This window comes from Neovison vison, chromosome 1 (genome assembly GCF_020171115.1).
Source record: "Neovison vison isolate M4711 chromosome 1, ASM_NN_V1, whole genome shotgun sequence".
Classification (NCBI taxonomy): Eukaryota; Metazoa; Chordata; class Mammalia; order Carnivora; family Mustelidae; genus Neogale; species Neogale vison.
In genome coordinates, this window is record NC_058091.1 from 89,574,485 (window position 1) to 89,601,248 (window position 26,764).

The 26,764-nt window shown below is 51.7% G+C and overlaps 3 protein-coding genes across 6 annotated transcripts in view; 2 read left to right on the top strand and 1 right to left on the bottom strand.

Annotated features, from left to right (window-relative positions):
* Window positions 1-184: 184 nt before the first annotated feature.
* On the bottom strand, window positions 185-5,888 carry MRPL2 (mitochondrial ribosomal protein L2). Its single transcript, XM_044251212.1, has 7 exons — window positions 5,624-5,888; window positions 2,482-2,650; window positions 1,582-1,723; window positions 1,357-1,472; window positions 1,170-1,280; window positions 793-866; window positions 185-438 (listed from the first exon to the last, which is right to left on the bottom strand). Exons 1-7 carry the CDS (start codon window positions 5,717-5,719, stop codon window positions 226-228), a joined length of 921 nt encoding a protein of 306 aa, XP_044107147.1. The 5' UTR covers window positions 5,720-5,888; the 3' UTR covers window positions 185-225.
* Window positions 5,889-5,961: 73 nt separating this feature from the next.
* On the top strand, window positions 5,962-20,708 carry KLC4 (kinesin light chain 4). Of its 4 annotated transcripts, none has more exons than XM_044251193.1 (16): window positions 5,962-6,047; window positions 8,283-8,565; window positions 9,751-9,981; window positions 11,438-11,519; window positions 12,125-12,335; window positions 12,814-12,901; window positions 14,533-14,634; window positions 14,874-15,047; window positions 15,368-15,467; window positions 15,932-15,984; window positions 16,181-16,251; window positions 16,414-16,522; window positions 17,540-17,680; window positions 18,148-18,263; window positions 18,619-18,682; window positions 20,249-20,708. In XM_044251193.1, exons 2-16 carry the CDS (start codon window positions 8,308-8,310, stop codon window positions 20,297-20,299), a joined length of 1,851 nt encoding a protein of 616 aa, XP_044107128.1. In that variant the 5' UTR covers window positions 5,962-6,047; window positions 8,283-8,307; the 3' UTR covers window positions 20,300-20,708. The 4 variants fall into 4 exon arrangements, with proteins under 4 accessions (XP_044107128.1, XP_044107134.1, XP_044107115.1 ...); XM_044251199.1 differs by lacking the exon at window positions 5,962-6,047 and adding an exon at window positions 6,276-6,509; XM_044251180.1 differs by lacking the exon at window positions 5,962-6,047 and adding an exon at window positions 6,528-6,921.
* A 1,259-nt stretch (window positions 20,709-21,967) lies between these two features.
* Window positions 21,968-26,764, top strand: part of PTK7 (protein tyrosine kinase 7 (inactive)) — a 64,666-nt gene continuing 59,869 nt past the window's right edge. The window contains exon 1 of the mRNA XM_044251224.1: window positions 21,968-22,211. Coding sequence (XP_044107159.1) covers window positions 22,133-22,211 — 79 coding nt within the window. The 5' untranslated portion in view covers window positions 21,968-22,132. The remainder of the gene's footprint in view (window positions 22,212-26,764) is intronic.

Consider the following 26,764-nt stretch of genomic DNA (forward strand, 5'->3'; position numbering starts at 1 on the left):
GTCATTTCTAACCCCCTCCTCCAAACAAGGGGTGGGGGGACGGCTTGAAATGCGAGGGGTGGGGGAGGCGCGCAGCTCCAGTCTTCACCGCATATCGTCCTTTCCTTTCTCCTCTCCCACCCTTTTTGCGCCTGTGTTTCTTCCCCGGTCTAGAATGTACCATCCTCACTCCCAAAAACAGTAATAGATAAAAATGGGGGGCGATTTTATTAGAATCCAGGGATATCAGCTTTGGGCAGCTGCGGAGGGCAGCTTCACGTAACTCTTCATGGGGGGCAGTGGCCGAATCTTGCGGCCAGCCCAGCCCCCCTTGCGGTGCCATAGTCCACTGGAAGGCCTCTTGCCCAGCCAGCGGTTCCGCCCAGCCTTGCCGATGACACGTTTGTTGTGATCGACGTTAGATACCCGGCCTACTGTTGCGATGCACGTTTCCAGAACCTGACCAAAAAAGCAGTTGGAAAAGAATGCATCACAGGGGAAGAACCTGTTTTTGTTGCCTGCGTGACTCTCGGCAGGCTTCTTACCCTCACTGAAAGAAGGGAGAAGACAGGAGAAAACCACAGCATAACTGAACCTGAGTGCAGGTGCTATGGTTGGTAGAAAACAAAAGGCACTGTTCTTCTCCCATTACAGTGTCAGCCTGACAGGGCATGCCTAGTCACAGGGCAGGAAGGGACACACCTAACTCATGGTGGTTCCTCACATGGAACACCTGGGAACTATCCCAGGCCAGAAAGGTACATTCCAAAGATTCCTCCTTTGTTGATCCCTCCCACCGGTATCCACGCACACCTGCATCTGCCTCTTAGAGGGCAGCTGGATGATGGCCGTCCCATTCACTTTCCGTAGCAGCACACCACACGTCCCTGGGGAAGGCAGAAACAGCTTTGCCACACTCCACAGGGAGGAGGTGGGGACAAATTCATAAGGGGACATACTGCATACCCCGCCCTTTCTTTGCCCTTAGGAGCAGATACACCGCAGCAGGAACCGTGCAATGTTTGAGGTTAAAAACACCAGCACCTCTCCACCCTCGTTTTCCGTGGATTTTCCCCTCCTTTTCTCTGCCTGCGGACCACAGGTGGCCCCAGAGGTTCAGAGAATTGGGACCTCAGGTACCCTTTGGTCTCAGGTATCCTAGGACCCCCAAGTAGCTCCTTTCCTCATACCTGCGGCTCGGATATACTGGGCCCCCCGGCCTGGCTCACTCTCCACGTTGTTGACAAGGGTCCCCACAGGCAAGGCCCCAAGAGGATGTGCGTCCCCTTCCCGAGCAGCAACTAAAAGACAAAATTTCATCAGCCCCAGACCCCTTGCAGCCTCCAAGCCCATACACATCTGGCAGCCGTCTCTCACCTGCCATTCGGCCTATGTGGTCAGAGTTCAGGATGACATCTCCAGCCTGCATGTTTTCTGTGGCAACGATCCAGCGTTTCCGGCTGCCCCCAGCAACCAGAGCTATGTCTGCTGATCTGTTTGGGGTGAGGGACATATGAGCAGACCATCTAGGCAGACCTACATCTGAAAACCCATAGAACAGTCATACAGCTATACCACCATCATCTTACATCCCAAACTTGCCTACAGGGATCATAGCGGACCACGATGACCTTCTCCTCAAACGGTCCTGGCTTCGTTTCCAACTCAGGCCGGAAGCGCAGAAAGTCAATCATGCGATAACGCTGCTTGTGGCCCCCACCAATACCATGCACTTGGATTCGGCCTGTGGTCAGGAAAGTGCAGAGACATGACTCAAGTCAGATGAATCAGCTCCCAGCAATAAGAATAGGCCCATCCTGTGCAGAAAGCAGTACTGCCTAACATTATGACACAAGTGGAAAATAATATATTTGCACAACACACTTGGTAAAGGGGGGTGGGGAAATACCTACACAGAGTTTGGTAAAAACTTAATTATAGGATATTGAAGTTATATAAAACCTCCAGACAAAATCTCTACAAATTACTGAATTCAGTAAGTTTACTGAGAATGATGGAAATAGTGCTCAGCTGTTGAAATTTCTGAAGGATGTGAGGAATGTACACTTCATGTGTATATCTGGTTTTCTTCAACTATCTAAATGGTCTTTAGGAGCACAGAATACCTTTCTGTTGCTTTGTATTCTACTCTCTGGTTCTTACACACACACTACATGCAGAAGGAGTCCAATAAATTCTTTTTTTTTTTTTTTAAAGATTTTATTTATTTGTCAGAGAGAGGGAGAGAGAGTGAGCACAGGCAGACAGAGAGGCAGGCAGAGGCAGAGGCAGAGGGAGAAGGCGGCTCCCTGCCGAGCAAGGAGCCCGATGTGGGACCTGATCATGACCTGAGCCGAAGGCAGCTGCTTAACCAACTGAGCCACCCAGGCGTCCCCCAATAAATGCTTTTTAATTACATTCCTCTACCTGTCAAGAAATAGATCTGGGATCCTAACATGTTTTTCCCCTTTAATGCGTAAATCCTCTCGCTCTTGCTCTCACCTGTGTGGTTTCGGCCCCCAGACTTCCTCATCTTCACTGGTGTAATGGTGTACTTGGTACGACTCTTCCAGGACACAATATTCGCACTAAGGGCCACGGAGGTAAGCAGTGGGCGGCCAGGGAGCAACACTGAGGAAGAGGGCAGCTGGAGAAGGGTAGACCTTGTCACCTAGAGATAAACAGAAATCTCTATGACTTGAAAGGTAACCGAAGGAGAAGCACCAGAGAACCAAGGGTGAAGGTAAAAACCCAGCAGCCTACTTCCTTCTAGGAATGTCCCAGACCCGCTATCCAAAAACTCCACCCTTCACTGCTTGCACACATACAAGGCTGGAATGTTTATCTAGGTATATGTGTGTTGATTACCTCTCCTCATTTGATCCTCTAACCTCTGAAGTATTTCTTCAATGGAATGTTCTTTCCTTGGGGCACCTTCCAAATTTCGCTCAAAACTCTCCTTCTCTGGGTAACTCTTCCTTCTTTAAACAACTTCCTTTTCCAGAGCTGCTAACTTTCACACATTTGTATGCCATCAGCACCCATGCCTGTGCCCCTCTGCATTATGTTTCTGGGAGTTTTCCAGGTGTGAATGTAGGGGAGGGATCATTTCTGTCTTGTTCCTTGCTGTATTCACAGCATTTTAGAGGAGGTTGCTTTCATTTTGAATTTTAAGTATGCATCTGCCAAACTCTACCATCATCCAGAAAGGTCCAGAGGAACAAGACTTACACTTTTTTTCTGTGACTCACCAATCACCCCCTAGGGACACTGAAGGACACCTTTACCTTAGGCTACTAATCTTGTTATTTTGGGCTGCATTCTCTAATCTCAGCAATGACTCATCTTCAGTAGTTAATTAAGAGCCCAGGCTTTTTTTTTTTTTTTTTTTAAGATTGTATTTATTTATTAGAGAGAGAAAGAGCACAAGCAGGGGGAATAGCAGGCAGAGTGAGAGGGAGAAGCTGGCTTCCCGCTGAGCAGAGAGCCCAACAGGGGGCCTGGATCTCAGGACCCTGGGATCATGATGGGAGCTGAAGGCAGACACTTAACCAACTGAGCCACCCAAGCACCCCAACAGCTCAGGTTTTGAAGCCAGACTGTTTATAGCTTCAATACCAGGTATATGGGGCACCTGGGTGGCTCAGTCGGTTGAGCGTCTGCCTTTGGCTTCAGTCATGATCCCAGGGTCCTGAGATTCAGCCCCATGTTGGGCTCTCTGCTGAGCAAGAAGCCAGCTTCTCCCTCTTTCTCTGATCCTCCTTCCCACTTGTGCTGCCTCGAATTAAAAAATCTTAAAACAAAACAAGAAATTATTTAGGGGTGCCTGGGTGGCTCAGTGGGTTAAAGCCTCTGCCTTTGGCTCAGGTCATGATCCCAGGTTCCAGGGATTGAGCCCCATGTCGGGCTCTCTGCTGAGCGGGGAGCCTACTTCTTCCTCTCTCTCTCTCTCTCTGCCTGCCTCTCTGTCTACTTGTGATCTCTGTCTGTCAAATAAATAAATAAATAAATCTTAAAAAAAAAGAAATTATTAAAAAACAAACAAACAAACTTGGGTGTATGACCTTGGACTGCTGATGAGTTTTCTCATGTAAAATGGTAATGGTAATCTTATATAGGGGTTGAAAGGACATTGAAAGGGGTTAAATTGACATTAAAAAAAATATTTTATTTATTTATTTGACAGACAGAGATCACAAGTAGGCAGAGAGGGAGACAGAGAAGAGGAAGCGGGCTCCCTGCTGAGCAGAAGGGGCTCGATCCCAGGACCCTGGGATCATGACCTGAGCGGAAGGCAAAGGCTTTAACCCACTGAGCCACCCAGCGCCCCTAAATTGACATTTAAAATGTCAATTACTTATGCTTGGCTTCAGGGCTAATCCTTATAACTCAGCTGCTGCCTGTAGTGTCTTCTGGAAAACTACTTCAAGGGTGATTTTGTTACATTTTAACAAAATTTTAAAATCACCTTTTGCTACACCTATTCTTTCCATGTGCAGCCAACTTTCAAAAATTACCAGTTTGGTGAAAGGCAGATTAGATCATCAGGAACCAGAATACTAGTGATTTCTCTCTTTTTTTTTTTTATTTATCAGAGGGGGGGGGGAGACTCAGACAGAATGGCAGACAGAGGCAGAGGTAGAAGCAGGCTACCTGCCGAGCAAAGAGCCGGATGTGGGACTCGATCCAAGGACGCTGGGATCATGACCCGAGCCGAAGGTAGCTGCTTAACCAACTGAGCCACCCAGGCGTTCCTACTAATGATTTCTCATCTTGACTTTTTAAAAAATCCTAATATGAAGTGAATTTGACTTGGAAGGCAAATAGCTATCAAGGAAGCAATTTGCTATTGTTACAGAGTTATCTGTACTTTCTTTGTTTAATCGAAAAAACTGTAGAAATGTATGCAAAGAATTTAAGACAAGAGTACTGGATGATTTGTCATAGGCTTTTCCCTTCATTTCTCTTCGAGCAGCAGGAAAAGAGTTTTTCTATATTCCCTCCGCTTTACCTGTAACATTTTGTTTTCTACTGTTAATTATATTGTGTATTTATAGTTCTATGCTTACTGTTGTGCATATACTGGCAATGAAACTGTACATAACATCACCTGAAAGAAGTGGGAAAAAAAAGGAGGGGCGGGGGCGCCTGGAGGGCTCAGTTGGTTAAATGTCTGCCTTCAGCTCAGGTCATGATCCCGGTCCCAGAATCGAGCCCCGCATTGGGCTCTCCGCGCAGTGGTGAGTCTGCATCTCCCTCTGCCTCTGTGATCCCTCTTCCTCTGTGACTGCTTTCGCTCTCTCTGAAATAAATAAAACCTTAAAAATAAATAAAATGTCATGATAGTTGTCTTTAAAAAAAGGAGCTGATTTACTTAAAATGTCAATTACTTATGATTGGCGTATGACTGGGACTCAATGTCGGTTATTACTGAAACCTGTACAGTGACCCGTAAAATACTTTCACTTCCAGTATCTCGTCTGAGGAAACCAGCGACCCTGTGGGACAGCAACACTTGCAGAAGAGAAAGCTGAGGCTGAGAGACCCAGTCCTGATCAGACTCACTTCCTCCGCCTCCCATCCCAGGATGCCCTCTCCGGCGGCCCGAACACAAACAGCCTCATTTCCAGATAGGGTGCATTACCTGGGCGGCCGGGAGCAGGCTGGGCCCGAGGGCAGCGACGGCTGGGGGCGTCAGGCTCAAGGAGCCCAGAGCGCGAGTCAGTACCCTCAGAGCCATGAGGGTACCCAAGCTCCGCCGGAGTTAGCACAGCACCATTACTCTGAGCCACGCCGACGGGCGTCTCTAGATGACGCTAACAAATCCCGGTGCCGTCGCTTTCTCCTGACGTAAGGAGGTGGGCAGAGAACTCCAGACCAAGGTGGACGCAGACCTCCTTTCCTCCTTGCGCGTGGTCAAAGCCAATCCTCCTGCAGCCCTTAGGTCGCGTGACTGGGGAGCTGGCCCCGCCCCTCGGAGCCGTCAAAACAATTGCCTCGAGCGGCAGCCATGATGGATTTAAAGGGGCAGTACCGGCAAGGGAGGCAGCCAGAGCGACAGACTGCGGGTGAGTCTTTGAGGGTACTTTGGGGCTTAGCGTTGAGGTCCCACTACCTCTTTTCCGCATTCCGGGACAGATGGACAAAGCCCCACCTGCCGACTTCACTCAACTCCAGACAAGCCGAAAAACCCCGCCCCCCGCGAGTCTTCCCGCCCCTCGGCGTCCAGAAGGACAGACAGACGGCCTGCCCCGCCCCCTGCGCTACCGACCGACTCATTGACCTCGGCGTTCTCCGGCTCCTGGGTACTCGCCCGAGACGCGGAGCTCAGCGGTGCCCCCGCACCTCCCCCCATCGCTCCCGCCCGTCTCACTCTGTCCCCACCCTGGGCCCCAGGGCAGGTCGACAGCCGGGAACAGTCCTCGATCGCATGCCCAAGCTGGGAGACCGCGTTTCCCTGTGACCCTACAGCCGCTCAGAAGACGTGCTGTTCTTTCCTGCATCATCAGGCGTCTGAGAGGCACCCTAAGGTGACTCCTCTCAGAGCCTGTTAGTAGGTGGTCATGACAGAGACAAAGCCATGAAAGTGAATGGGTCAGGAGTGACCAGGTCTGCCTCCTCACCCTTTCTCAGACACGCCCCTTGCCGCAGATCTCAGATCAAGTCTCATTCCCTTCTTGGGGAGAAAAGAGCTCCCTGTGGCCTGGGATGGGAGGTTGGCTTCCTGAAGGAAGAGGGACACTGGTCGCCTTTGAAGGCCTGAAGTAGAGAGAGGGAGGGTGTTTGTCCTGAGTAGGGCTCTGTGCCAGGTCCTCTGGGTGGCTGTGAAGTGGTGAGAGAAGGGGTGGGAGGGCTGAACTTCTGGACTTTGGGCAGGGCAGTTCCTTGCGAGTACCTGGCTACTGAAAGAGTTTCTTCCGGGCTTTGGCCTGAGTGCCACAGGTGAGGATTGTGCTCCATATACCGGTAAGAATACTGGAAAGGTGAGAAACGAGGCTCTTTGGAGGGAGTAGGAAGAGAGCCTGACATCTGGGGAAGTATAGGTTGAAGGCCTAGTGGGGAAAGAAGCAGAGTTTCCTAGGTTGGGAGATGCTGGCCTTGGCTCCGAGGCTGACGCATTCTGAACACCTTGAGCTTTCTGGGGCCCTCTCATCTGGGTCCTGCAATGAAGGCTCCTTTCTTCTTCCCCTCTTCCCCATAACTTTGAATCCTGTACCTTTCCTATTTTCTGAAACCTCTGCACCGTTTTCTTTTTATCTCCTGTCTGCTTTAACCCTGTTTTTTTTTTTTTTTTTTTTAAGATTTTATTTATTTATTTGACAGAGAGAGATCACAAGTAGGCAGAGAGGCAGGCAGAGAGAGAGGAAGGGAAGCAGGCTCCCCGCCAAGCAGAGAGCCCGATGCGGGGCTCGATCCCAGGACCCTGAGATCATGACCTGAGCCGAAGGCAGTGGCTTAACCCATTGAGCCACCCAGGCGCCCCAACCCTGTTTCTTTTTCAGTGTTTTCCAGACAACCTCTATGTTCCCTGTAGTGCTGTCTCTCCTCTGATTGCTTTTCCTATTCCTGACCCACGCTCTCTTTCCAACAACTTTTTTTTTTAAGATTTTATTTATTTGGGAGCCTGGGTAGCTCAGTGGGTTAAGCTGCTGCTTTCGGCTCAGGTCATGATCTCAGGGTCCTGAGATCGAGTTACGCATAGGGCTCTCTGCTCGGTGGGGAGCCTGCTTCCTCCTCTCTCTCTCTGCCTGTCTCTCTGCCTACTTGTGATCTCTCTCTCTGTCAAATAAATAAATAAATAATCTTAAAAAAAAAGATTTTATTTATTTGACAGAGAGAGAGAGATCACAAGTAGGCAGAGAGGTAGGCAGAGAGATGTAGGGAAAGAAGGTTCCCCGCTGAGCAGAGAGCCCGACGCGGGGCTCAATCCCAGGACCCTGGGATCATGACCTGAGCCGAAGGTATACACTTTAACCCACTGAGCCACCCAGGCGCCCCTCCAACAACTTTTCTGTTTTCGTCCTGTGTTCTAAATCCGATTGCTAGATCTCAGCACTTTTGTTCCTTCAATAATCTTTTTTTTGTTCAAGTCAATTCCTCTCCCTCTCTCTTTCCCACAACCTTAGCTTTGCATTTAGTGTCGTAGGTTCCCTCCCCACTGGTTCCCTCTCTCTCTAGTTAAACCAGAAGGTCATCCATACTCTCTCTTGTCCCTTCCCTTGGGTCCTTACCACCCTTTAACCAAGGTGCTGAGCCTCTCTTTCTTATCTTTACCCCCGCTGAACTCTGTTGTTTCTCCTCAGCCCAGGCAAGGTCCCCCTGGCCAAGATGTCAGGCCTGGTGTTGGGGCAGCGGGATGAGCCTGCAGGGCACCGGCTCAGTCAGGAGGAGATTCTGGGAAGCACTCGGCTGGTGAGCCAAGGGCTGGAGGCCCTACACAGTGAACATCAGGCTGTCCTGCAGAGTCTATCCCATACCATTGAGTGTCTGCAGCAGGGAGGCCATGAAGAAGGACTGGTGCATGAGAAGGCCCGGCAGCTGCGACGTTCCATGGAAAACATCGAGCTGGGACTGAGTGAGGCCCAGGTGAGAGGAAGGAAGTGATACCAAGTGGCCCTTCGAGGAGCATTTGTCCGATTGGAGTTTTGGGGTCATTTAGGATTGCCTGGTCCTAGATGCATTCATTCATGTAGTAAATATGTATTAAGCCCCTGCTTTGTGCCAGGCACAAGTCTTCTGGGCACTGGAGAAATATCACTGAATGCAATAATCAAAAATCTTTGCCATCTCAGAGCTTGCATTCTAGCTGCAGGAGGCAAACAATACACAAATGAGGAAAGGACTCTGTATGTCAAAGAGTGATACTTGTGAAGGAAAAGGGATAAAAATATAACAGAAGGTGACTAGTGGGTACAGAAAGAGGATACAACTTTAGATATGATGGTCAAAAAAAGTCTTACTGAAAGGTGACATTTGAGCCAAGATTTGAAGATGAGGGAGTGAGTCCTACACTAAATGGGGGACGAGCATCTACAGCAGAGTGGGTAGTACCTACAAAGGCCCGGAACTGGAGCATTCCCGGTGAGGCCAGTGAGGGACCAGTATGGCTGCAGTAAGAACGGGTGAGGTGAAGCAAAATAGGAAATGAAGTGCAAGGGCGCCAGGCGGGCTCTGTCATGGAGTGTGAGACTTTTGATCTTGGGGTTGTGAGTTCGAGCCCCACATCGGGGAGAGGGATTACTTAAAAATCAAAAATCTTAAAAGAAAGGAAGGAAGAGAAAGAATGAAGGAAAAGAAAAAAGAAGGAGAAAGAGAGAAAATGAAGTGTAAGGTGTAGCAAGGTTAAGAGCCAAGGGGACAGATCATGTGGAACTCGTGGTTCATCACAAGGATGTTGCTTTTACTTTGAATGAGATGAAAGTTATTGGAATACCTGGAGCAGAGGAGTGATGTGGTCTGTCTTAACATGTTACAAGGACTAGCTGGCTGCTGGGTTGAGAACAGACTCTAAGGAAAAAGGACCAAAACAGAGGCCAGTGAGGAGGTGGTAGTAGTCACCCAGGTGGGAAGTGATGGTGAACTGGCCTAGGGTGGTGGCTCTGAAGGTGGTGAAAAATTGGATTCAGGGTGTATTTTGAAGGTAGCACTCTTGCTGCCCAACCCCGCCTCCTGGCCCCTGCCAGTCTTGCTGCCTCCCCGTAGGCTCCGCTCCCACTTAATCCCGGAACACTCTAGTCCAGAGTCAGGCGCTCATGGGATGTGCCCACCTAGGTGATGCTGGCTTTGGCCAGCCACCTGAGCACAGTGGAGTCGGAGAAACAGAAGCTGCGGGCCCAGGTACGGAGGCTGTGTCAGGAGAACCAGTGGCTCCGGGATGAGCTGGCAGGCACCCAGCAGCGGCTCCAGCGCAGCGAACAGGCTGTGGCCCAGCTGGAGGAGGAAAAGAAGCACCTGGAGTTCCTGGGCCAGCTGCGCCAGTATGATGAGGATGGGCACACTGCGGTAAGCGTGCGCCAGCAAGGCTGACTATGGGGGTAGCTGGGAGTCGCCAGTCGTGGGGGGACAGCTAGGAGTCACCAGAGACATGGGGGCAACTGGTCATGAGCAGCAGGGACCGGCCTTGCTGCATGACCTGCCCCCACCTGGCCGAATGCAGGTCCTGACACCAACTCCAGAGAGGAGCACGGCTGAAACAGTCTTAACTCCTTCGGTCTGCACGTAGTTCCGTGACAGCTGTGTATGTTGGGCACTGCGCACTCTGCTGGGGGGTGCAGCAGTGACCGAGGCAGACAGAGTTCCTGTTTCCCCAGTTAGAGGTTTTGGGGTTGGGGGAGACACATAAGCACCCGGGCAATTCCAGCCCAGAATCCTACATGCTCCAACGCGGGAAAGCATAGCACAGTCGACCAAGACCCTCCTAAAATTTGCTCTCAAGATGTATGAAGTGTAAACCTCACTCAACAGTCAGGTGTTTATCTCTCTGCTATAGGCAGTGCGAGAGGCTGTGTGTGGGGGAGATGTAAAGAACTACAAGAGAGAGTTCCTGTCCTCTCAAGCTCCTAATGGAGCTGCAGGGCCAAGGCTTACACATGAGGACACGTGTGTGATGACACAATGTCGTCAACACGATGTGACACTTCAGATGCTCAGGGCTGGATGAGTGGTTCAGTAATGGGAGGAATCCAGGATCGATTTGGGGGGACTGGAATGGCCTGAGAAGGATTTGCAGATGAGGTCGTACACAGGGGTGGGGTAAGATTTGGGCTGGATTTTTTTCATTGTACAGGTTAGGAGTTGGGCTGGATTTTGATGGATGATGAAGGGGGAAAGGAGGAGCTTTCTAGGCTGGGGGTGGCAATGTGTCAATAGATAAGGCTCCAGGGCTGGAGAGCTGATCTCTCCCAGGAAAAGTGGGATGATTTGCACTGGACGCATTGACAAGGCTGGGTGGGAGGCTTGGAGGTGTTTCTGCAAGGTTGATGTGCTTGTGGCACAAAGCAAATTTCCCCATGTGGAAGTAGGTGAGACAGTGAGGGCTGGGCACTGAGTCGAGAGGGAGTGGTGGCAGATCATGGGGAGGAGGCTGAGCTAGACGCTTTGGGTACTCTTTGGGTACGTGTCAATAAGATCAGACACTCCCTGCCCTCAGGAAAGATAAGACAGACATATAATCAGTGTAAACACACAGGGATCAGCACTGGGCTATAATTACAAGAACTGAGCGGGGTGGGGAGGTGTGGAGGCTAGAGAATGAGGGTGCTTAGGAAGTTCTCAATGTGAAAGAAGGATATTTACAAACAAGAGCGGGCTGAGATTGGTGGACAGATGCTAGTCTTCCCAGTGGCAGGGACATGAACAAGAGTCTTCCGCCACCTGTCAGTGATTTCATGCTTTAGAGAGGCCCTGAAGAGGCTACTGGGGATATCTATGCGTAGCCATGCTGCTTCTCGCCTTCCAGGAGGAGAAGGAGGGTGATGCCACCAAGGATTCCCTGGATGATCTCTTCCCCAATGAGGAGGAAGAAGACTCCAGCAATGGCTGTGAGTTTGTCTTTGGAGTTGGAGGGTAAAGAGGGGCAGCAGAGGGCTGGTCCCAGATATGGCCCCCCCTTGCATATGGGATGCTCACCATCCAGAAATATGTTCTTCACTTCCCCTGGAGATAGGGTAGAGTCTGGGCTTCTGGTTCCATTTCCACAGCCTCCCCATTATTGACCAATATTTATTGCGTAGTTAATGTGTCTTGAGCCCTATGGTAGGCAATAGGGAGACTGAGTTGAGAATGACAGAGTTCTTGCCTGTAAGGAGCTCAAAGTCAAATGGAGTGATGACCCTGGAGTGAAAGAACATGAAATCCTCTAGGGAAAGAAGCAGGTCTTTCTTATTTTCACATCCCTGACACAGCCCCTGGCTCATGCTTACTGAGTAAAGTTTGTTGAATGAATGAGTGATTGGGTGAACAAGTGGGGTTGTAAGGGACACAGGTACCAGGGAGTGGGTGAAGGAATAGCAGTAGAGGTGGGTCTGGTGGGTGGGAGGCCGTGGCAGGGGGTGTGCACAGGCAGGGTTGGGGTGGGGAGGGCAGACAGCAAAGGGGAGAGGAAGTGCCCTGAGGAAGTCTCTTGTTCATTTTCCGGGATGGATAGTGTCCCGTGGCCAGGGCGCCCAGCACAGTGGATATGAGATCCCAGCAAGGCTGCGGACCCTGCACAACTTGGTGATCCAGTACGCAGCCCAGGGTCGCTATGAGGTGGCCGTGCCACTGTGTAAGCAGGCACTGGAGGACCTGGAGCGCACGTCTGGCCGTGGCCACCCTGATGTCGCAACCATGCTCAACATCCTTGCTCTGGTGTATCGGTGAGTCCTGGCCTCCTCGTCTCCCAGCTCTGCCTCCAGGTTCCCACCTTGATCCACCTTCGGCTCTCATTTCTCCTCTCCAGAGGGTACCTCTTCTCCCTGCTGGGCCTCCCAAGTGACCCCACTCGGGGCCTTCCTCTGCACCAGCACTCTCGTTCTTTTCATACGTCACCCCTTGACCTCAGAGCCGGTCACCTCTCAGGCTCTTCGCTTCTCCATTCCCTCCTTTGAGAGGGTCTCTTTCCCTCTCTGTTTCCATCTCTTGCATCCCATAGCTGGTCTCCTCTTTGCATGGTAGTGTTCTGGATCCACGTAGAGGCGTGTTGGGGAACTCTCACTGCTCTCCTCTAGGCTTCCTGTCTCCTCACGGGGGGTCCTAACCCTTAAATGTACCTCAGTCATACTGAAGGGAAGGAAGGAAAGAGATGACTTGGGGGCAGAGTTCAGGATAACTCCTGTCACTTCTCTCCTCTTCCAGGGACCAGAATAAGTATAAGGAAGCTGCCCACCTGTTGAATGACGCCCTCAACATCCGGGAGAGCACCCTGGGCCGGGACCACCCTGCTGTCAGTACTCCATGCCCTCCTCACCTCCTGCTCTTTTGGCTTCTCTTAGTTTGTTTATCCACTGCCCTCAGCCCACTCACTGTTCAGGGAGAAGCTGTGAGGGCTTCTTTCTTCCAGGCCCTGTTTGCTAAGCCCAGGGGTTCTCAGCTCTCTGAGGCACAATGAGTCCTTCTTTTTTTTTTTTTTTTTAAGATTTTATTTATTTATATGACAGACACAGATCACAAGTAGGCAGAGAGAGAGGGAGAAGCAGGCTTCCCGCTGAGCAGAGAGCCCGATGCAGGGCTCGATCCCAGGACCTCAGGATCATGACCTGAGCCGAAGGCAGAGGCTTTAACCCACTGAGCCACCCAGGCGCCCCACAATGAGTCCTTCTTATAATGAGTATTTTCCTGAAGCATGATTCATAGACACTGTAACTGACCTACGCATACAATTCCAAAAAATGTTGAATGGCACCTTATCATAGAAAAATGAGGAAAGTAACAGAATAAAATAACACATAGGATGTGTTATAATGTAATGAAAACATGACGTGCTAACAGTTCTATTAACTCCAACTACAGTAAAAGACATAATACAGCACATAACTTACATATAACATGATATAATACAACTTTAGATTTAGAACATTGAGAGCAGTAAGACACTAGATGTAAGAAGTACTAAGAAAAAATGACAGGGCAGGGGCACATGGCTGACTTAGTCAGAAGAGTGTGTGACGGGCGCCTGGGTGGCTCAGTGGGTTAAGCCGCTGCCTTCGGCTCAGGTCATGATCTCAGGGTCCTGGGATTGAGCCCCACATCAGGCTCTCTGCTCAGCGGGGAGCCTGCTTCCTCCTCTCTCTCTGCCTGCCTCTCTGCCTGCTTGTGATCTCGCTCTGTCAAATAAATAAATAAAATCTTTAAAAAAAAAAAAAAAGATTAAAAAAAAAAAAAGAAGAGTGTGTGACTCTTGATGTCGGGGTCTATGCCCCACATTGGGCACGGAGATTACTAAAAAAATAAATAAGTAAACTTAAAAAAAAAAATGACAGAGCAGAAGAATTGGTGGATACAAGATTAAAAACCCATGTCAGACTCAGTAACAACAGGCCAGATTTATTCATATATGATGAGAAAATGAGCAATGATGGTTTGTCACAGTGGAGAAAGTGAGAAAAAAGGTATTTTTGCAAAAAAGGTATTTTGCAAAATTATGAACATAATTTCTTATGTTGCATTATGTGGTAGGCAGGGGTGATGTAGCTGAGAAAACAGCTCCCCTCTTGCTATCCCACTAAGGGTCAAGGCTCACGGTATTCAGACGTCTGGCCGGACACTCCAAAGTTAACAGAGTTATCCCACACATGCAGAACATCTGTACCATCCTTACCTTTCCAAAGGTGATAGTGCCCCCAGCCTTCATGGCCACCAAAAACCACACCAAATCCCACCTCCAGAAATATCTACAAATCCCCCTAGAGGGCGGTACCACCCCCAGAGAGAACCTTCAGAACGTCCCTCGCCTCTGGTTAGGCTGGCCCCAGTCCTTTTCCCTTGGGAGTCCTGCAGCGTGGGGCCCTGTTGTGCAGGGGGAGAACTCCTGGATCTCAAGGCACCGATGCTGGGGGGATGGGCCTTTCTTCCCAGGTGGCTGCTACACTCAACAATCTGGCTGTGCTCTATGGCAAAAGGGGCAAGTACAAGGAGGCCGAACCACTGTGCCAGCGTGCACTGGAGATTCGAGAAAAGGTGCCTGTGTTCTCTCATTCTCTGATGCTGTGACCCTTCCTCCACCATCTCTCTTCCAGGCTACCCTCTTCCCTCATGTTTTTACTCCACCCTCTTCCTCCTATCCAAGTACTAACCAGGCCCGACTACTCCACCCTCTTTCTTTGCCTTGTTCCCTCTCTTGTCATTCCCTTCCCTTGCTCCCCACATGGGTTACACACACAGCCGTAGCCATCTGTCACTCCTTTACTCCCTTCCAGGTCCTGGGCACTGACCACCCAGATGTGGCAAAGCAACTGAACAACCTGGCCCTGTTGTGCCAAAACCAGGGCAAGTATGAGGCTGTGGAGCGCTATTACAGGCGGGCCCTGGCTATCTATGAGGGGCAGCTGGGACCGGACAACCCTAACGTAGCCCGGACCAAGAACAACCTGGTAAGGGCAGAAGGGAAGAACAACCACCTGGAAGGGCATGGAGGGAGGGGAAGGGAAAGCACCCTACTGTGGTACGCTGACCTCATCACCTTTGTGCCTCTGGGGGGCTGCCTTTGGGGCTGAGGGCTCTGCCTCATTCCAGTGGCAAGGTGAAGTCCCATAGCCTCCTGGGAGCAGAATGAACACCCTTGACCCTGCAGCTAGAAAAGAAAGTCTGAGGAGGATCTCTAGGAAAAGTCACAAAGAGACCAAGAGGTGGAAGTCCCTGAGCCCTGCTGAGACCTTATCTCTGTCCCGTGTATTTGCCTTTCTGCCCGCAGGCTTCCTGTTACCTGAAACAGGGCAAATATGCTGAGGCTGAGACGCTCTACAAAGAGATTCTGACCCGTGCGCATGTGCAGGAGTTTGGGTCTGTGGATGGTGAGTGGGGTGGGCCTGGGGAGGGAGCTACAGGGTGGTGAAGAGATGCAGACCTGGGGCGCCTGGGTGGTGGCTCAGTCAGTTGAGTGTCAGACTCCCTTTTTTTTTTTTTTTTTTAAAGATTTTATTTATTTATTTGTCAGAGAAGAGAGAGAGAGTGAGCACAGGCAGACAGAGTGGCAGAGGGAGAAGCAGGCTCCTTGCTCCGCAGGGAGCCTGATGCGGGACTCAATCCTAGGACCCTGGGATCATGGAGTGGCAGACTCTTGATCTCGTCTCTGGTCTTGATCTCAGGGTCATGAGTTCAAGCCCTACATTGGGCTCCACCTGTGGACCAAAGGTGAGGGGTTACGCCCTAATGGTTCCCAGGCAGAGCCAGACCCCTTTAGTTCAGCTCCATGGGCCTCTGTCTCCTGGCTCCCCTCTGTACTAACCTTACCACCCCATCCGTGTATCACTCCTAGATGACCACAAGCCCATCTGGATGCATGCAGAGGAGCGGGAGGAAATGAGCAAAGTGAGTGTGGTGTCCAGCCTGGGGAGTCCCAGGCCACCAGGGTCTCTGGCTTTCTCCTTGCATGAGTCCAGCTCCTTAACTCTTTCCCACCTGACCACCAGTTCCAGATGTCCAGTGCCTTCCCTAGCCCAGCCCACACCATAGCCCCTAGGCATCTCTGTGTTTTCCGCTCTGGCTTACCCCCTCTGTTCTGCAGAGCCGACACCGAGAGGGTGGCACACCCTACACAGAGTACGGAGGCTGGTACAAGGCCTGCAAAGTGAGCAGGTGAGCAGCCAGTGAGATGCTGGCTTGGCCTCCCATGCCCTCCATTCAAACCCTGAGCCTGGCCTCTGAGACCTTTTCCCCTCAGCCCTTTGACCTTCCCTTGGCTCTGCTCCCTCTCACTCCTGTTTCTCTTCTGAACCCATCCTCACTTTCTTCCCACAGCCCCACAGTGAACACTACTCTGAGAAACCTCGGAGCTCTGTACAGGCGCCAGGGAAAGCTGGAGGCAGCTGAGACCCTAGAAGAATGTGCCCTACGCTCCCAGAAACAGGTCAGTGACCAGGAGGGGAAGGAGGGCTGGAAGGTAGGTCCTGGGAATGGGGGATCACCGAGGCTTCTTTAGAGTCTCAGAAGAATGAGAGGCTGAGGAGAAAGCAGGGAAAGGGAGGTGAGAGTCTCTTGTAGTCGTGGTTGTGGTTTTTCTTTTCTTTTTTTTCTTTTTTTTTTTTTTTAAGATTTTATTTATTTGACAGAGAGAAAGAAATCACAAGTAGGCAGAGAGGCAGGCAGAGAGAGAGAGAGGGGAAGAAGCAGGCTCCCCGCGGAGCAGAGAGCCCGACTTGGGGCTCGATCCTAGGACCCTGGGATCATGACCTGAGTGGAAGGCAGAGGCTTTAACCCACTGAGCCACCCAGGTGCCCCAGTCGTGGTTGTTTTTAAGTGTGTTTTTACCCATGCCCTTTATGGTCAGGACTCCAAGTTCAAGATTCACATCACTGAACAGGACTATTGAAAGGAAAGCCATGCCCTTTCACAGTTTGAAGAAGTTACTGAGGAGGGTCATGGGTGGTGTGGGTGAGGGGGTTGAGGTTGAGGGGAGCCTGAAGTCAGTCTCTCAAATTGTGGGTCATGACTCATTAGTGGGTCTTTTTTTTTTTAAAGATTTTAAAAATTTATTTGACAGAGAGAGAGGCAACATAAGCAGGGGGAGTGGGAGAGGGAGAAGCATGCTCCCCGCTGAGCAGGGAGCCTGATGCGGGGCTTGATCCCGGAACCCTGGGATCATGACCTGAGCCAAAGGCAGATGCTTAATGACTGAGCCACCCATGTGCCCCTCATTAGTGGGTCTTGAAATCAATTCAGTGTGACCATAGTGAAAATGGATACCTGTTTGTAAGTAGGAATGCATTGCAAAGAGAAGAGGCGAGTACTTTCCAGTATGTGTGTACTAGGACATCACAAGGAAAAATGTCTCCCCTGTTGGGGCTAATGGTAAAAAAAAAGTTTGAAAGCTCCAGCCTGAGGAGATAAGGAGTGCAAATTCCCAGTGCCTATCTTTTCCTTCCAGGGCACTGACCCTATCAGCCAAACCAAGGTGGCTGAGCTGCTTGGGGAAGGTGACAGTGGAAGGACCTCTCAGGAGGGCCCTGGGGGCAGCGTGAAGTTTGAGGGAGGTGAAGACGCTTCTGTGGCCGTGGAATGGTCAGGGGTGAGTCTCATTATTGCCCCTTGATCTCTTGGGCTCCCTCCTGCTGGTGTGATGAGGAGAGGCTCTGGGCCTGCCCAGGTAGGACATGAGAGCATGTAGTCCACACTCCAGTTCAGTTTGTCCTACCCTCGCAAGGGGGTAGCTTGCCCCCTTGGTAAGGCTCTTGTTTACTTTCTCTTTTTTTAAATTTTATTTATTTACTTGTCAGCATGAGCAGGGGGAGAGGCAGGCTCCCTGACGAGCAAGAAGCTCAGTGCTGGACTTGATCCCAGGACAGTGGGATCATGACCTGAGCCAAAAGCAGACACTTAACCAACTGAGACACCCAGGCATGCCTAGGGCTCTTGATTTCAATCATGAGGCTTTTGAGGGAGGTGGGATGTGTGCAGGATAAATGGGAACAGTAGACTTGGAAGCCTGTCTGCATGGGCTCCCCTTAGCTTCTGTGCCCCATCCCTCTCTGCCAGGATGGCAGTGGGACCCTGCAGAGGAGTGGTTCTCTGGGCAAGATCCGGGATGTGCTTCGTAGAAGCAGCGAACTCCTGGTGAGGAAACTCCAGGGGACTGAGCCTCGGCCCTCCAGGTACACAGTGAGACTGAGAGATGGTAAAGCAGATCAGTAAGCCCTTGCCTCCCAACTCCTCTTGGCCCTTCATCTCTGGAGAAGTGTCTTGGAGAGAACCTGGAGGAGGTTGATGGGATGGCCCTGGGGAAAGAGTTTGGGAAAGATGGGTGCCTCAGGGTTTGGGAGAGGTGCCGAGGAGATGCCGGTTACTGATGAAGTTAAGAGAGTGTGCATGTGTGTGTGTTGGGGGGGTGGTTGTCAGATGGTGAGGAGGCTGTGATTTGATGCGTACAGCAATGCACGAGGGGCCCACAGTGTTAGGACCTCTAACAGGGAAGAGAGGAGGCCTCAGTTTTTTCTTTTTGCACTGCAGCAGCAACATGAAGCGGGCAGCCTCCTTAAACTATCTGAATCAACCCAGTGCAGCACCCCTCCAGGTGAGAGAAGAGCATATGGGTGGGTGAGCAAAAAAGGGGAGCCATGGGGCCGGTGCCGCAGGAGCTAGGGAAGAGGAGAGAGTCTTCTGGGGTGAAGACTCAGCCAGGGAACTGGAGTTGGGTAGAAGAGAATGGCGCAGACACCTTGTTGGGGTGGTGACCACTACGGGACGGTTTTGGGCCAGAGATGGAAGTGAATAAATGAATCAGGAAGGTAACAGGAGTTGATGTTCTCTGAACTGGTACTTTGGAATTATGGATAATTCAAGAATCATTTGGGGATACCAACTGTTCTTCCTCCTTCAGCCACCATATTCTCCACCTTGGGGACTCAGTGGCAGATGAGAAGGGAAAAAGAAAAAAAAACAGTATTAAGTCATCTATATCTGAGACAGCAGTAACGACATGTTAATGGCAACTGGCCATTTGTGTCAACACATTCAGAGTATAGGATATAGGCTGATATTCATGTTGGTCTTTCAAGCACTCTCTCCACCAGATCATGGCTTTCTTCTTCTTCTTCTTCTTTTTTTTTTTTTTTTTTAAAGATTTTATTTATTTATTTGACAGAGAGAGATCACAAGTAGGCAGAGATGCAGGCAGAGAGAGAGAGAGGAGGAAGCAGGCTCCCTGCTGAGCAGAGAGCCCGATGCGGGACTCTATCCCAGGACCCTGAGATCATGACCTGAGCTGAAGGCAGCGGCTTAACCCACTGAGCCACCCAGGCACCCCTTCTTCTTTTTAAAAAAAAATTTTTTTTAAAGATTTTATTTATTTATTTGACAGATCACAAGTAGGCAGAGAGGCAGGCAGAGAGAGAGGAGGAAGCAGGCTCCCTGCTGAGCAGAGAGCTCTATGCAGGGCTCGATCCCAGGACTTTGGGATCATGACCTGAACCAAAGGCAGAGGCTTCAACCCACTGAGCCATCCAGCCCCTTCTTTTTTAAATTTAAAATTTAAAATTTTATTATTATTTTTTAAGAATTTATATTTCAGAGAGAGAGAGAGAGCTCACACACACAAGCAGGCAGAGTGGCTGGCAGAGATGGAGAGAGAAGCAGGCTCCCTGTGGAGCAAGGAGCCCGATTTGGGACTCAATCCGGGGACCCTGGGATCATGGCCTGAGCCGAAGGCAGCAGCTTAACTGATTGAGCCACCCGGGCATCCCTTCTTTTTTTTTTTTTTTTTTAAGATTTTATTTATTTCACAGAGAGACACAGAGAGAGAGGGACTGCAAGCATGGGGAGGGGCAGATGGAGAAGCAGGCTTCCTGCTGAGCAGGGAGCTCACTGTGGGGCTGGATCTCAGAATGCTGGGATCATGACCTAAGCTGAAGGCAGATGCTTAAGGACTGAGCCACCCACGTGCCCTTAGATCATGACCTTCTTGAACATCCTAGCAAAGGCCAAAACTACACAGAGCCCCAGAGCTTGAGAATCAAGTTCTAGGCTCTATCCTAGCTCTAGAGACAGACTGCAGTCACAGTCACATAATGGCTAGACTCCAGGGGACAGTCTTTGGGAAGCCGAGGTCCCTGGTCTGATGGCATGGTGTTGTCTGTTTCAGGTCTCCCGGGGCCTCAGTGCCAGCACTACGGATCTCTCTTCAAGCAGCTGACATTCAACCCACCCCCCCAGGTCTGCTGGGTCTCCCCCCACAGCCCTCTCAGCATTCCCTATTGCTTCCTGGCTCTTCCAATCCCAAGGTGGGACAGGGAAGGGAGAGCAGTTGACCAGAAGATTGCTGCTGCCCTTAGGGTCTTGGCTCCCTCCTCAGGAATTCCCCTCAGGAAGGACCCTCAGGACACCCTCTCCTCATAGTCCTTCAGAGTAGCTAGCTCTGAGGCCCCCAAGATGCTTAAGGAGCAGGCACACATCTCAGAGATGGAGCCTGCTGCTGGCTTTTCGGTCAGAGGGTTTGGAGCTGGCCAGCCAAGTTGCCTTGCTCTGGCCTCTCTTGTTCCCTCTGCTGCCTCACTTCAGGTCCATGTATTTCACTTTTCTTAAATAAAAGAATCAGGTAACCATTTTGCCACTTGAGTCTAATCAAAGAGGGTAGGGAGCAAGGGTTGTGTTGGGGCCCTTCGCAGAAGGGCAAGGGACAGTGATGGATGGGGCAACAAGAGAAGTGTTGATTCTTGGATCTCTCCTCTCTTTCTTCCTCTGTAGCAGGGCCTGCAGGAAGGCATCTGGGGGATGGGGGAGGAGGCCCACAACCCCAAGGAGAAGGTGCTATGGACTGGGTTGTCAGGGACATGTGGTGGCCATGTGGCAGGACCCTGGAGTCCTGGCGCCACCGCTCCCGGCCTGTGAGGCCCTCTGTGGCTGCCCCTCCTCCTCCCAGCTGCTTGGGGGAAGGGAGGTCTAAGCGGGCCTGGGGGGCCCTCCAGAGCCAGAGGGGGATGAGGCACTCACTATCCATCCCCTCTCAGCATATCCTGGAGGCCTGAGCAGCAGCTGGGGCCCATCTTCTAAAGCTTGACTCCTCCTGACCCGCCTCCTACACCCCTTGCTGCTTTCACAACAAAGAAAGAATGTGGGGGTGGTGGCGCTGGGGGTAGGGGGGGTGCCTGGAACAAGGGCTAGGCAGGGCCTCCCCACAGCTGGAGACTTGGCCATGCCCTGCAGCCCAGACTGCCTGGAGATGGACTTGGGATAAATTTGTCAGTTTAACAGCCTTCAGCCAGGCATTCAGAGCCCAGTCTGTTTCTACCTTTGGGTTCAGATTGGTCCAGAGCCAAACCAGACCCCAGCCATGCACCGGTCCCTCACTTCTCCAGGCTGTATCTCTCCTGGGGTACTTCAGTAACTCCAGGTTACTTGCTTGGGGGACATTAAGGACACCCTTCTGTTCTAGGTCTCCCTCAGGATTTTAGGTCGTTGAGAAGTGAGCCAGAGCCCACCTTTCCCCCTTTCTACCAGAGAATTTGGGGGGAACAGTTGCCCAGAGCCCCCGGGAAGGCCCAGAACCATCCTCCGCAGGGGCCACTAAAGTCACTTTGGTTCCCCAAGTCCCTACAGAATGGACGGTAGGCACAGCCTATGCTGCCCTACCTTGCTCAGGTCCCCGCACTCCCCAGAGCCTCCCTCCCTCTGTCCCCTATCCATCTCCAGACCCCTCCCCCTACTGCGAGCTCCTCCCCGCCACGACGGGGAGGGGGCGTCGAAGGGGCGGGGCGCCGCGCGGCGGCCGGCGGGGAGGGGGCGTCGCGGGGCGGGGCCTGGCGGCGGCGGCTACGGCGCAGCAGCAGCGGCGGTGGCGGCGGCGCGCCAGGGCTTGGAGGTACCAGCGGCGCGCGGGTCTGGCTCGGGACGCCTCGGGCTCGGGCTCTGGCTGCGGCTGCTGCAGCGGCGCCCGCCCTCCGGTGCGCTCGGCCTCCCGGGTCCGCCGCGGAGCGCAGTTCGAACGCCCGCCGAGCGCCGGCCGGGTCCTCCTCCCGAGCCTGCCGCGATGGCAGCTGCGCCGGGAATCCCGAGCAATCTCCGCCGGCTGCCCCTGCTCAGCGTCCTGCTGTTGCCGCTGCTGGGCGGTGAGTCGCGGCGAGCTGCGGGGACGGGGCTCGGGGAGCGCGGGAGCCCCGCGGGCAAAAGGGGGCACGAGGAGGTGGCTTTGGGCAGCTGGGCCGGGCGAGACACCCTGGAGTGGTGGAGAGGCTGGCGGCAGGCGCGAAGTCCCGGCGCCCGGGGTGGCGAAGCTCCCGCGGACTCGCCCCCTTGGATTCGCGCGGGCCCCTCTCCCTTGGCGCTAGCGAGGACGCGTTTCCACCCGCCACGGAGTTTTCCCTGTCGGAGCGGAGAGTTTGCTCGGGAACTGCCGGGAGTTGCTGGCTCCCGGGCTCCGCTGGGGAGTTTCTTTTCGGGAGGGAAACGACTCTGTTCCTACTTTAGGGGAGCGCGATGCGGTGGCTGGTGGGGGGACGGAGTCCCTCCAGCAGTCTCAGCCTAGGTGAAGGAAGCCGGCCTGGGGCCGGATGCGGGATCGACCTGCGCCGCGCGGAGCGCGGAGCTTTGTTACCTACGCCGGCCAGACGCTCCCGGCTTCCCTTCTCCAAGTTCCCGAGCCAGGCTGGGACCCTGATGACCCTGCTAGTGCGGACAGGAGAAAGGAAAAAATAGGGCCCGCCCCGTCTCCTCCAACTCTTGGGCCTGAGCCCGGAGCCCCAAGCCCGGAGCCCACTCCCAGCCGGGTCGAATCTGGGGAGCAGGGAGTCCGAGGCTGTCGTGGTGACTAATGTGTGAAGGCCGCTGCCAAAATCGGGCATGGCCGGCCTGCAAAGGTGCGGACGGGGTTGGTTTTGCTCCTTCCTGGATTTCCATCCTGTCTCTCCTCACGGAGGAAGGAAAATCTCTCATTCTGCGGGCAGAAAGGAAAAAGAGTTCATTCTGCGCTTTATTGGAGGGCCTTGGCGTTTTGATGAGGGTGTGGCTTGTATCTACGGGGCAGACAGGACCCGCCCCCCGCCCCCCGCCCCGCCGTCCCCCGCCTTTATTTCCTGGCTTGGTCACACCTGAGAGTCACCACTGAGGTGTTGAAGTGCTTTACAGGAAAGCACCAAGCTACCTGCACACCACAAATGGCCTGGACTGGAAATATGCAACACCCCCCTCCCCAAAGAAAAAGAAAAAGAAAAAAAAAACAAAAAAAAAACCCCCACAACACAAAATCTTTGGTGATGATCCTGGCAGCAGCCCTTTTTTGAGAAATCTGCTCAGGACTCCTGGTTCTAGCTTAGCACTTTTCCTCTTTCTTGGAAGAGTGTCTATAGGACCGGTGGGAGTAGAGAATTGCCTTTTCTGACATCTCCCTGGCTGGCAGCTGTTGAGGGATTTTGGTGGTGATGGAATCAACATCTCCCCCAGCCCTAGTTTAAAAGGAGAGGTAAGAACAAGTTCCCAGGAGTCGTAGGAGGTGTTTCTGGAGCTGCCCTGTGTTCCTGGTAATGTGTAGGGTGGTTCTTGCTTGTGGCAGGACCCACATCTGCTCCCAGAGGAAGTCTGAAAGTTTTTTTGTGCAGCCAGGATGGGGTGGGGGCAGCCATATGGATGAGCAGCCCCAGCTCACAGGCTTCCTGGATTTGTGGCTGTTGGGCTTTGGGTGAGTGGGTCGCCTGAGACGGCTATCTTCGTTGCTGATGTTTAGAGCTCTGGAGTCAAGGGGAAATTCTGGTGGAGACTGGGTCCTTGTTAGTCAACAAATACTAAATTCCTAAATTCCTTCCGTGAGAAGACAACTCTGATGTTAATCGATGTTAATCCGATGACGGGTGTTTAAGTGGAGAGAGAGGGGGCGTCCTGTATATGTGGGGGGGGTGGTTAGGGCAGGCTGTCGGTTTGGGACTGGAAGTCTGCAATCTCTGCTGGGGGTGGGGAGATGTCTTGTGTTCAACAAAGGAACATTTGAATGAGAGCCTTAAATCAGTTCCACCAGGTGTGTCCTGGTGTGGAACCTGTCCCTGTGCTATAAGCAATTTCAGCCGAGGCCGTAGCGCCTGCTGTCTTCTGGTGAAATCTGGGACTCAACGCATCCCTGGACGGCATGACTTCAGGGGGCAACAATTTTTTAATAGATTACAGTGGATTTTTCCATCTCATTGTTTAACTGTGTAATTAACTGGAGTTTTAGTGAGACCTGCTGTTAATAAGGCCAGAGTGAGGGACCGAGGCTAGCTTGGTTTGTGGATTAGACCATTTTGAAGTTTGGATAATTATGCTGTAAATGGCTGTGTAGCTTTCCAAACTTTGAGATTCCTGTCGACATAAATACAGTGGAGGCGGAAGAGAGGGCTTGACTTTGGAAATCTGGGATTCTTAGCCCCAGCTGTTTGCATGGTTGGTTGTGGTCACTACCCATTCCTCTTCCCATCCCCCCTCTCTGGGTTCTTCCTTCCAGGCTCTTGTGTCTTTGGGGAGATTGACTTGTCACAGTAAGAGCTACGCTGTCCTGCAGATTCCTCAAGGCTCTGCAGCCTGTCATTAAGACCTGGGAGTTGCTTTTTATCAGTGATGGGTTTCCTTAGTCGGTGCAAGGGAGGGCACGGATAATCTCTGTACTTGGCTTGCTGAAGGATCTAGTCACGCTCCTGGAGTTCACAGCAGGGCTGAGTGGTGGAAAGACTCAGGCTGTGGAGAAGAGCAACTCAACCTTTGACAGACGCCGTGGCCCTGGGCAAATTTCATGACCTCCCAGTTTGCCTCCTCTGTGAAGAGACTTCCCAGAGTTGTGCGAAGAATTAAATGTAATAAAGTCTATACAGGGCCCTTTTCTTGTTCTTCCATCTCCTGGGATGGGCTTCCCACATATGTTTCCAGCCTTACAGTCACCTCCAACAGGAAATATTTTCCACCTACTGGAGCCTTCCATTGCTACCCAACGAGTCAATTTACCATCCCCTGAGATAGGCGTGGTTTCTCAGCCCTTTCTTTCCTCTCCAGCCAGTCCTTGGTATATGTTGCCTGGCCCATCTCTCGCTCAGCCCCACTCCCTCCCCAAAGCTGTCCTGTTCTCCTGCCAGAAAGATGCCTGTAGGACTTTCGGATTCTGTCATTCTTAGGACACTAACCTATTTTTGTCCTATTTGAGTTTTAACTAAAGCGCTCCCCTCTTGCGTAATTCCTTACAGTATCATTTATGATGGGTCCTTCTCTAGGTTTATTGAAAAGGTGAGTGAAATTTTTGGGTACTGGGCAGAGTAATCAAGGGCAAAGGTAAACATTCCCTTTGCCTCCTAGCTGTCAGGGGTCTTTTGTGTCCCTTTCAGCTCCTCTGGGTTGGGGCTGCCTGTTGTTCCTCCTTGTGCCTGCTCTACTGTGACTGTAGCAAGGGACCAGACCTTCTTCCCTGTTTCTGGGCTGCCTGTTCATTGTGGTGGTTTTCTGAGTTTGATGTGGCAGGGCTTCCGGCCTTCTCCAAGAGTTCTGGGCCTGGCAACCCCATGTACCTAAGAAGCTGACCTGTCTTGGAGGGCCACACTTCGAAAATGGTGAGCTGTGTAGGGGCCACTCAAAATAAGGTCCACAGAAAAGTGGCATCAACATTCCCTGGGAGCACAAGGAGAAACCTAGTCTGCATTGAATAAACTACCCAGGTGACTACACCTCAGAGTTCCAGGAGTCCTGGGCACATGCGCTCTCCCTCTCTCTCTCTTTAAAAGACTTTATTTATTTATTTATTTATTTGAAAAAGAATGAGCAGTAGGGAGGGGCAGGGGAAGCAGGCTCTCCCACTGAGCAGGAAGCCTGATTCAGGGCTCCATCCCAGGACCCGGAGAGCATGACCTGAGCCAAAGGCAGATACTTAACCATCTGAGTCACCCAGGTGCCCAAAATCCTAGTCTCCTTATACAGAAACTTGAGGGGTAGAGCTTTCAAGTTAGGGGCCCTAGATCTTGCACAGTATTTGAAGATTTACCTTAACTAACTTTTAATTCATGTATATACTCTTGTGTGATGTCTGCATGTAAAAATTGCCTCACCATGTCAAAAAAAAAAATCACCTCCTTTTGGGTTGAACTTGATTTAGATTTTGTTAGGAAACTTGTCCATTAAACGTGGGACTCTAGGGCACCTGGGTGGCTCAGTGGGTTAAGCCTCTGCATTCAGCTCAGGTCATGATCTCAGGGTCCTGGGATCGAGGCTCGAGGCTCGAATCGGGCTCTCTGCTCGGCAGGGATCCTGCTTCCTCCTCTCTCTCTCTCTGCCTGCCTGTCTGCCTACTTGTGATCTCTGTCAAATAAAGAAATAAAATCTTAAAAAACAAAAACAAAAACGTGGGACTCTAAAAGGTACGTAGCCTTTGGTGACTTGTTCACTTCATCTTGGAGCCTCTGGTTTTCCTCGAGGCCCCTGTGCTCGTTTTATAATGAAGGGCAGTGGAGAAATTGGATTTGTGAGGCAGAAATTTGGTCAGCAGAGGACTTTTCAGGAATACATTTGACTCATAATGTCTCTGCTGGGCTCCAGCGGCTGTACCGGTGTTAAATCTTTGGAAGACTTTATATTTCGGAGCGAGGGTGTGTTTGTGTGCGTTTGTGTTTAAGCCGGAGGAACTTCTGTGAGACTCAGCTGGGATGGATGTTGGCTGGTT